Source organism: Dipteris shenzhenensis, chromosome 2 (assembly GCF_047967505.1).
Source record: "Dipteris shenzhenensis isolate YYH24624 ecotype China chromosome 2, Dip_SZ_1.0, whole genome shotgun sequence".
Taxonomy (NCBI): Eukaryota; Viridiplantae; Streptophyta; class Polypodiopsida; order Gleicheniales; family Dipteridaceae; genus Dipteris; species Dipteris shenzhenensis.
The window spans coordinates 23,522,561-23,533,849 of NC_141597.1; the positions used below are offsets into that span (position 1 = coordinate 23,522,561).

At 39.0% G+C, this 11,289-nt stretch overlaps 1 protein-coding gene across 1 annotated transcript; it reads left to right on the top strand.

Annotated features, from left to right (window-relative positions):
- Nucleotides 1-4,833: 4,833 nt before the first annotated feature.
- LOC147904509 (uncharacterized) lies at nt 4,834-6,684 on the top strand. The gene is made up of 5 exons (XM_087394522.1): nt 4,834-5,108; nt 5,214-5,405; nt 5,529-5,651; nt 5,743-5,886; nt 5,979-6,684. The coding sequence occupies exons 1-5, from the start codon at nt 5,037-5,039 to the stop codon at nt 6,405-6,407; spliced, it is 960 nt and encodes a 319-aa protein (XP_087250648.1). The 5' UTR covers nt 4,834-5,036; the 3' UTR covers nt 6,408-6,684.
- The last annotated feature ends 4,605 nt before the right edge of the window (nt 6,685-11,289 follow it).

Consider the following 11,289-nt stretch of genomic DNA (forward strand, 5'->3'; position numbering starts at 1 on the left):
GATGTGCAATGTATGCAAAATTCTTGACAAACTTTCTATAAAAGCTACATAATCCCAAGAATGATCTTAATTCGTGTATATCTCGAGGTTTTAGGCCATGTGACTATGCACTCAATCTTCTTTGGATCTACTTGAATCCCATCGGCGGATACAATGTGACCCAAATACTCTATCTGATCTTGAAAGAAACTACTCTTTTCAGGATTTATGTACAATTGATTTTCTTTCAAGAGTGAAAAGACTATCTTCAGACGTTCCTTATGCTCCTCAACATCTTTGCTAAACACCAGAATATCATCGAAAAATCCTACCACACAATCTTGGTGTTTAAGAAACATTCGGTTTATCATTCTACTAAAAGTAACTGGAGCATTAGTTAGCCCAAAAAGCATAACTAGGAAGTCATAATGTCCCATTTGAGTTCTAAAGTTAGTCTTGTATATATCCTCTTCTACCATACGAACTTGATGATAGACGGATTTGAGATCTATCTTATTGAAGACCTTGGCCCCTTTCAATTTGTCCAAAAGATCATCAATCCTAGGGATTGGATATTTGTTCGTCACTGTGATTTTGTTTAGTGCCTGATAGTCTATGCACATTCGATAGGTTCCATTTTTCTTTTTGACTAATAAGACAGGTCCTCCATAAGGAGAACTGCTGGGTCTTATCAATTCTCTCTCTATCAGTTCCTCCACTTGCTTTTGAATTTCCTTTTGCTCTAGCTGGTTGGAGCTTTGCAAGGTGGAGTATTGCCCGATAGGATTTCTATTCTATGATCTTCAGGTCGAGAACATGGTAGTTCAAGCGGTAAATCCTCTAAGAAACAATCAAAATTTTGAGAAAGAAACTTTTGGTATGTAGGCTTAGTGTTTGGCTGAGTAGCTGTTACTGTATTCACCAAAATCGGATATGTTTTCTCACGTTTTCTAATTGCTCTTTTGGCTTGTGTGGTTGAGTAAAGGACTGATCTCAGGTTTCATTGAGCTTTTCAAACATATTTCTTGTCAGTCCTTCTTAATCCACATTTGATGTGAATTGTAATCTATCTTAGGATTATTTTGATGCCTCCATGAAATTCCTAAGATGAAGTCTACTCCCTGTAGGGGTGCCACTAGAAAGTCTCGTGTATCCTTGTAGGGTTTGATTGAGATTTCAAGATTCTTGACTTCTCTAGAGCAATTGTACTTTGTTTTGGTAAAAGCAGCTTTGACCTTATAGTTAGATGGGAAAGATTGTAGGTTTATCTTTGCTAAGGCTCTTTTTGAAATGAGATCATGTGTACTACCATCGTCATGCTGAATAACAACCTCTTTGCCATTAATGAAACCTTTCATTTTTAGAAGAGCATAACAATTATACTTACCTCCCTCTTGCTTGGTTGCTTCGTTGTCAATCATGTGCACTTTTGCCATCAGGGTCTTCTTTCTTTCGGGACACTCAGTGGCTATGTGTCCCACCTTGTTGCACTTGAAACACCTTATTTGTTTCTTTGGAAAATTTCCAACGTTCGACTTCGAAGAAGAATTTTTGTGGAACAAAACCATTTTTAGATTTAAAGAAGGGCTTTTTATCAAATCTCTTTTTCTTATGGAAGGGTACATGCCGTTCTAAATCTTTCCCTTCTTTTGGGATCCCATTCTTTCTCTCACAATTCATTGCAAGAGAAATCGTAGAGTTCAGTGAGCAAGGATAAAACATGTTAATCTCAGCCCTTAACTTAGATTTTAGACCTGCCACATACTTCTTGCATTGATCTCGCTCATTAACTTTCTCCAAGGATTGTAATTGGATCAACGTTTGCAAAAATCTATCAGTATATGTGGAGATCGTTTCCTTATTGAATTGCCTGAAAGTATCCCACTGTTGTCTAGCTTTTGCTTTGAAATTTGAGGGAAGAAAATCTCTCTTGATGAGCTTTTGAAAAGACTTTCAAGATTTTGGTCGCCTTTTACTGTGCTTAGTGATGTTCCAGCAAAGTGTAGCACTCTCTACTAAATGATTTGCAACACATTTAATCTTATCTTTTTCAGAGAATTTCTTTCCTGAAAAATAATCATCTAGCTGACTGACAGTGCGTGCTTCTTTCTTTCCATCAAAATTTTGAAATGAGAAAGCTTTCTACTTATCTTACTCTCCTTCCTCGAATTATGTGCTCTTAGTGTGGCTTTGACTATCCTGATAATAGGATCATCATCAGAATCATCGTTGAATGACTCATCATCAGATGAATCCCTCTTCCTTTTCTTACCATTGATTTTCTTTTCCAATCTCTCCCTATGCTCACGTTCATCGGCCAACTGTGCCTAAAGTGCATCTAACTGCTCTTGGAGCATGGGTGGTTGTGGTTGATGTGCCATGATAATGCGATAGATACAAATAAAGCAGAGCAGAGGGAAATAAAGATAATAAGTGTATAAGAATTAAATGGATGAGAGAAAAATGTGATTCAAGTGTATGGTAAGAAAAAGATGGTGGAAGATACTAAGTGTATGAAATATAAAGCAAAGAAATCACTTATCTCACTCTTTGATTGGAAGTGTGGGAGATATGTGACCGATGATGTCGCTCGTAGTCGTCTTTGCGCTCGACTGATCTCCAATTAATTGCTCAGTGATTTGTGGTTCCAATCGCATTCTTGATTCGAGCTTCTCAGATTTTGCTTTGCCCTTTTTTTTTTTTTGGGAACTTTAGGTCCTTTACCCTTGTTCCATCTATATGGTCCAAGGAAAACTTTGACTTGTAGATGCTAAAGTCTACAGGAACGACATGGCCAATTCCGAGGGAAAAAGGGACATACTGGAGATACACTGTCTGAGAGGCCGGTCAGCTACTCCTGGTTCGGTCAATGGCCTGAAGGTTGTACAGCATGGGCATGCAGGGATGTAGCAGAAAGGTGCGCTCCGTGCGAGTCAGAATCGGCTGCCAATGAACTCCAATGAGGGCTATCAAAGTAATGGAGGCTTTGACAGCGTTAGAGGCAACGCGTCTGCATTGTGTGCAGATAGAGATTTCCTTGATGAGCCAATTGCCTATTTTTGTAGATCTACACTCTACAGACATGCCCGCAAACAAAGAAGAGACTCCCGAGTCCCAAAGTTTCCAAAGGCGACTGCTGTGTAGGTCATGGAGGGCTAGAGACGATGGGTGATGTGACTTGGTCTCCCGGCCACGGATGGTGGTTGTGCAGAGGTTTAGACTCTGCACCATGCTGGCGAGTGGCACGCTAGTTGAGGCACGTTTCTCCACTCGCGGCGGCTGCTCTATAAGGCTAGGCCTAGTAGAATGCACGATCGCCAAGGCACAACATCGATCCCAACATAACCGTGCTCAAAGCACAATAATCAAGCACGACACCAATAATACTAGCGACATCAGTATTAACATGGAATCACCCACAATACCAACCATCTAGCATGGCAAAACACAAGCTAGCCAGGCGTCCCCAACTAACCACACAAAGTATCCACTAGGATCCCTGCCACGTCCGATGCGCTCCTATGGAGCACTTTTCCATAGTCACAGTTGACTAAAATAATAATGTCCAAAGCAAGATATATCAGAAATATAATTTGTTAACGGTGCTGATGGAGTGATCATATATGAGCACATATAACCAAAAAAGAGATTGTTTGGGTGAAAAACCCATGAGAAGATATCGGGCTACAAACAAGACAAAGAAACATGAATGCATACTGCGCCCACATACATCCATAATGAACCCTTGTCTTCCATATTGGAAAGGTAGTTCAAATAGGACCTTCAAAAACACTCATCTTGACAAGAGAGCAATTCCCTGTACAACCTACTACTGCAAGAATCAAACATTGAGTAGGACTAAGCATGAATTATTGGCTCTCTCTACCAAAGGAGTGTGTGTGCATGGGCTTACATACACAGCGCTTTCACGTGTCGGGAATATCGATAACCTACACTTGATAGAACCCTTGCACAATGACAACTTCCATGTTGAAATGTAAAGAATGAACACAATATCAAAATGCATCACAATAAGAGAAGCAAAAAATTATTCCCCAAACATGTAACATCAATATCCATTCATTCAACACAAGATCCTTCACAAAGTACAACATGGACATAAGAGCAACAATTTAATAACATCAGATGTTGCAAGAAACACTAACCAAGAACTTCGATACCTTTATGCCTACAAAATCCATCTCTCTCTTAAACATCTCATTCTCTCGATCTTGCATTTTGATAAGCAAACTAATAACACTTCATTCCTATTACAACCACACTGTTAAAGGTATAGAAATAACAGAAGCACGTATTATTAAGTCTGGATGTGAGTACCTGGTCATAAACATTTACAAGCCACCACAAGTTTGATGTAGTTAAGCCCTTTTGCCGCCTCATGTAGTTTAAGTTTTCTGGCCTACCCTTGCTAGGAGGTTGCAATCTCCACCTATACTTGTCTTTTCTTTTAATAAAAAGTCTTTTTTTCCTGCCCAAAAAAAAAAAAACATTTACAAGCCACCACCAATCAACACTAAAATGTTCTTTAAGCTCTTGGAACAAGTGCTTTTGAAAGCACAACATCCTTGTTGGTGACTTCAATATTGACATGGTGAAAGACAATTCTTCAATGTATAATGGATAGATGTAAATGTCGTTTGCATATCAACAAGCCCACAATCATTCAAGGAAAAGAGCTCAACCCTGTGTGGAGCAACATTCCACCCCACCTCACAACATCATAGGATGTCCTACACATAATGGTCCGACAATGCCCTTGGGTACATGTAAGCGTAGAGAACAACATAAGATGAACTTCATGCCACAAAGCTTGAATACAATGTGTATGCAAGGGCCATTGTGGGATATTGACAAGTTGTCTCTTGAAAAAGTCAAACAGGCATCGTCACAAGCTTTGTTCAATTAGCTCCCAAGCTTTGCTCAATTTGCTCAACCCAGAGTGTTGCTTCTCAATCCATCCTTGCTTCCTCAATCGGATCTCTACAATCGCCTCCCTTTCCTCGATCGATCGATCCATTCTTTCTTCGATTTCATCCATGGACGACTTTTTCTCGTCCCCGCCTACCGCCCTCCACTGGATACACTCTCGTCTTCGCAGATCATTACAGGTTCGGCATCCTCATCATCTAGCAACAGAAACTTGAACTTCAAATGGTTGAATTCGAGCTTTCCTGAGATATCTTCTTACGATGCATCCTCTACATGTTTTCCAGGAGGCCCACGTTTCCGTCAATAACCTAGGATTGAAGTTTCAACGAATGCTGAATCAGGAGCGCAGGCTTGCTTCAGCGCCACAGCTCGAGGCGGTTGCTGCAGCTCCGATCTCAGTGGAGCAGAATCTGCAGAGGCAACTGGCAGAGTGGAACAAGAATAGCGATTGGACCGACCCACCTCCAATTCTGAAGGCATGTGTTGTTGGTGATGGAAGCTACAACGATGGACGTATCATCTGTGTCTGTACGCATTTGAAGCAATAGAAACGCAAGTTTTTTTTGCAGCCCTAGTGTGATAGTTCCAACACGTAGCAGGTTTCGGCTCCCAAAGGTACTCTATGTCATCTCGACTCAAGCTTCCAGCTAGGGGCACCACCGGATGCAGTGTTCAACATTCTTATTAACCCGGATAACCACCGTGTTTTCAAGAGTGTCAAGGTAACGAGTTCCACATGATCCCTTGTTCGTCCATTGAACCTTGGGAACAGCGTTGGTCCGACTGACTGACACGGCTCAGAGTGTGGTGTAGGAAGTCACATACAGAAAGGTTATTGAGGATGAAGGGCATCGCCAACTTGTGGAGGTGGAGCAATCGGCCACATGGAGATTCCTCTGTTTCTCAGGGACACTCTCAATCCGCGTTTTTGTTGATCAAAATAGGCGAACTCATTCGGTAAGAAATAGAAAGGGATTGAATCGAGAACACAATATCCTGGAATGAAATCGACCAGGAGGCTGACAATGTGTTCTTGTATTCATTTTCAGGTAAGATTTTCTCTGGCAAGAGAAGGGTTCATGAAGAAGTTTGAAGGCAGCATGGATATCAAACCTGTTTATGCTGATTCTCCCCACTGTGATCGCTTGGCCTCCCCTGAGAAGGATCCTGCATGTTCTTCAAGCAGAGTAGCTTCAGAGGTACACCTTCAGCAGATTCTGCAACCTATACTGGTTCCTCCACCCCCTATTTCTTGGTACATTCGGGGTATTTCCGCTAGGCAAACTGAGGTCTTGATTGAAGATCTGCAAGCAGAAGCAAAAAGGCTTAGGGAGGGCAAAGGGGAAGTGGAAAGTGCCCAACAAAAACAGGAGCAGCAGAGCAATATTGAAGCAAGCCAAGGGGATCAGTCTGCAAAGTCCAGAAAGAGGAGGAGGAGTAACGCTTGGCGTTCAAAAAAGATGGGCCAAGTTTCTTAATAAACCAAGGTACTAACTAGTGTTTCTAATCTTCTTTAGCTACTTGGTAAGTCCCTCGACCCTTGTCCTTAGGATGCTTTCCTTGCACGAGGCAGCAGCAATACCCTTGGGAAAAAGAAAAAGGAGTTGTTTGTTGTGTGTTTTGGTGGGGAGGAGGTTCTATCGTCTTCTAATAACTAAAACCAATCTTCTTAGATTGCATTTCGGAAAACATGTACAAGTTGTTGGCTATGAGAAGGTGTAGTTCAAATTGAACTAAAACTATTGTTGCAAGATGAGGAGGCTTTTGAATTGGATCATTATATAATATTTATTTCATTAATTTTGGACTCATATGTCTACTCTTGGACTATTCTTTAAAATCATTCTCAAATGAAAAGTTTACTTCATGAAAATGTCATTCGAGAATCAAAAGTTTACTTTCTGGCATACAATGTTACACTAATAATGCAAAAACTACTATTAAATCTTAAATTTGTATTTTATAAGAATCGTATTCGAAAATTAAAAAATTTAAGTTATTAGTTTAAATCCATGAAAAACCATGCTATTGAGGATTCACAAATTTTAAAAAATGTATACATAAGAGCCTTGCAAGACTCTTTTTACTTTTAATGTTGAAAACTATAACAATCTTGAATATTCAAGAAATTAAAAGGTTTACATAGACATGAGACATGATGAAAGTCTCTTTTTGTACTCCAAAAAATAGCAATAGCTATGCTTGCAATTTTACATTATCATAAGTTTTACAATAAATATTGCTCTGGATGAGTCTTTGTACAAAGGATCTGTTGTAGTCTTTTTAATAATTTATTTTTTTCTTTACAGTGAGTTTAGTACAAATGGGTAATCCAAACATTTGCTTGTTTGAATGCCATTTTCTATCATCACAGAAATGAGTCACTATCATCTTGACTCTTTCTCGATATTTGAATGATGTTATCATGAACATTTTTCATTTGCGCTCTCCTTCTACTTCCTTTTGGGCGAGCATCTTTATGAACTCTGTAATGTGTAAAATAATTGTTGCGGTAATTTTATTTTGTCTTCTATATCATACCCCATGTGCTTCTTTGTTTTCTTTGACCTTGATTTCCAAGATACTATGACTGTCTCTGTTAAAAGTCTTGAAATTGCATCATGGTTTGGGACCCATTCCTTTTTCAGACAACTACTATACAATGTATTGTTATCATGGTTCTTCTTCGTACCCCTTGGCTCATACCATACCGCTGTAAATGTTGTAGCTCTCCCTCGGTCATCCATGTTCACGTCAACTACTTTCGCAACCCAAAACTTCACGTTCTCATGTTCATCATCCGATGGTCCAATTGCAACAAAACAATGGACGTCTATGTCTATTTGTGTCATAAACTCTCTTCTTGGGTCCACAATATGGATGTGGGAGCAGCGATTCAAACTCATCAAAGAGACCACATGCTGGGCATAAGTCGTTACCAACATTTGGCCAAAATAAAGGCAGTTCTGTCTTAATATCATCTTCTCGCATTTTTGCAAGGTCCTTTATCAATTGGTAGGTCTTGCTAATTACAACAGTAGTGTGTTCTTTCTAAGAGGGCTTTTAATCAGGAAATCTCCGGAGCATTTCCTCTTTGTATGTAATACAAGCTTTTAAGCCTTGTATTTCACCTTTGGATTTCTCACTGAATTCTTTTATAGGAGCCTATGTTGGATGCATTTCTTTGCTCGGGATTGAAGTTAAGAGAGAGTAAGGTTCTTCAGGTTCCCATTTTGTATCAAGAGAATAGTATTGTTACTGCATCACTGGTTTTTCATCCTTTAAGGAAAAGCAAAAATAGTGTGGAGCATTGTTCCTTCCTTAACGGCCACGTGTGTACCCAACCAACCAAAACCCAACTTCAATCTCATTGAAATTTTATGAGTGATTAGCATTGAGCAAAATGCAAAGAAAAGTACATTCTTATTCTCTCGTCCATAATTGCCTGCTTGAACTCTTAAAGTTGCTGGTAGGTAACCTTTTTCAGTATATGCATTGTGAATTGCTTTCATAACGGATGTTACAACTTGATTGCTATCATGTAGATGCAAGGAATCAATCCACATATCTGCAAAAAACTTAAATCCATGCACTAACACTCCACATAGATGTGTCTTTAAAAAGTATTTTCCTTGCAGCTTAGGTGGAGTGTTAACGATCGAGGTAATGTTGTTGTATTTTGATTCATACCATCTACAATAACGCACATGTACTCATTTGGGTGAGAAATAGCTTGCTCCTTCCAAAATGCATATTTTATTCTAGAATGTCAAGCAAGTCCATGATGAAATTCTCTCTTTTTTTTGTAAGCTTCTTTTTGTTCTAGAGATGTTGCACTCTCAAGTGCTCGCTTTAGATCATCATAGTCGTTGCACTTTGACATTTTTTGCCTCTTTGGGATTTTAACATATCCAAAGCTTTTTTTCCAAAGAGTATACAAAGTATGAAAAGATGCCGATGCATGCCCTCTTTGCCTCTGTGTTTCTCCAATAGAGTTAAATACTTCTTTTTTAGTCAAACCTATTGGAAGACGCATTTTTGATAGATGGGGTTGCGGTAAAGCATTTTCATAAATGTAATCTTTCAAAACTACTGTTGCCGCAACTATTGAGGCTCTTGTTTTGGGCCTTCCTGTGTTTCCATGAATGTTAAATTTAACTCCATACTTTGCTTTATTAGCCAAATTCCAATATGTGCCATGTGATGATCCTGTAATAATGCAATAATATGCATTATTGCACACACTTTTTTCATTTATAAGAGGCCTTATCTGTTGTCCTGAACTTCGCCTTCTCTTATCATTTACAAGAAAGCAAGACAGTCTCATGAGTAGGTATTCATTTCTTCTGCTCTCTTTCCTTTGCCAGACATGTTCTCTATAGCCCTTGATGTCATGTAAGTTAGTGGATCGCATACATCTACGATTACAGCATGTAGATCGCATTGCTTTTAGCATAACATCTTCATTCATTACTTTTATTCTCTTTGATTTCTTTTCTAATCTTCTTGGACTCGCTGTCGTTTCATGCATCTATATGTCCATTTTTGTACATTCTTATTTGGATTTGTATAATTCTCCTTGTAAGATTTATTTATCACGTTGTTTTCATGGAATGTTGCATCCTTGATCTTTTCACTTTGATAGTCAAATACTAAATAGTCCTTTGTTGATGTCATACTTGCTTTTGATACATTCGTCAAACCATTTGTAACATTAACTGTTTCACAATCAAAGTCAAATACCGAATAGTCCTTTGTTGATCTCATCCCTACTTTTGATACAATCATAGAACCACTTGTCACAGTGGCATTAGAGTGTCTAGAATGATCTTCAAACTCATCTATTTCTGAGAGAACATCACTCATTGATGCACTTTCTATGGATTTCATAACTCCATCGTCAGTGGGCGATAGAGTGTCCAAAATGATCTTCAAACTCATCTATTCCCAAGAGTGCATCACTCATTGATGCACTTTCTATGGATTTCATAACTCCATAGTCTTGAAACTCCTCTACTCCAGAGAGAACATCACTCATTATATGCACGTGCATGATTTTCATAATTGCGTAGTTACTTGGTTTGACTCTAAGAATTTTATCACAGTATCCATGAAGCCATCCATGCTTGAAAAGATATCATTTTTGACATCTTTGCCTAAGTTCTCAATGTGCATGAACTCATCCACCCCAGATAAGGAATCACTTGTGAAATCTTTTTCTTTCTCGATACCAATGAACTCATCGACTCCTAATAAGACATCAGTGCTATAGTTGAGTGCATTGGAATCATCTATCTCTGAAGGAATAGAGCTTGGTACATTGGCATATTGTTTCAATTCTTTGATGTTGTAGTATACATTATGTTTATCATTAAAAACCACATGCTGAGTCTTTCCAATCTTTAAAAATTGCATGCTCCATCTCAAATCCTTACCTACTTGATAATAGGGACCATCCAATGAGATTGAGTTATCATCCATACCAACATCAGTAACTTTTTGAATTCTCATCTGCGCAAATCTCTAGTGTTCCACTTGTTCAAATCCCAAGACTTATGCCCTAAACCTAAATCCTAAATCCTAAACCCCTAAATCCTAATCCGTAAACCTTAACCCCTAGTCCCTAATCCCAAAACCCTAATTCTAAAACCCTAACCCTTAAACCCTAATCCCTAAATCTAAATCCTAAACTCCTAAATCCTAATCCGTAAACCCTAACCCTTAATTCCTAATCTTAAAACCGTAATGGTAAACCCTACCCCCTAATTTCTAAACCCTCAATCCTAATCCTAGACCTCTAACCCCTAAACCTTAAACCCTAAATCCTAAATCCTAAACCTAAACCCTAACCCCTAATTCCTAAACCCTCAATCCTAATCCTAGACCTCTAACCCCTAAACCTTAAACCCTAAACCCTAAACCTTAACCTCTAAACCCTAATTTTCAAACCCTAACCCATGAACCCTAACCCCTAATCTCTACATCTTAATCCCTAATCCCTAAATCTTCAACCTCTAAACCCTAAACCCTAAACCCTAGACCCTAACCCCTAATCTCAAAACTGTAAATGTTAATCTTGACCCTCTAAACCCTAAACCCTAGCCAATAAAAACTAATCCCTAATCTCTAAATCCTAAACTCTAACTCCTAAACCCCAAACCCTAAACCCTGACCCCTAAACCCTAAACCTGAATCCCTGAACCCCAACTCGCAAACCCTAAAGCCTAAACCCTAACCCCTAAACCCTAAACCCAAACCACCAAACCTTAAACCCTAACTCACAAACCCTAAACCCTAAAGCCTAACCCCCAAACCCTAAACCCTAAACCTTAAATCCTATGAGTGTTTTCAGTAACATCA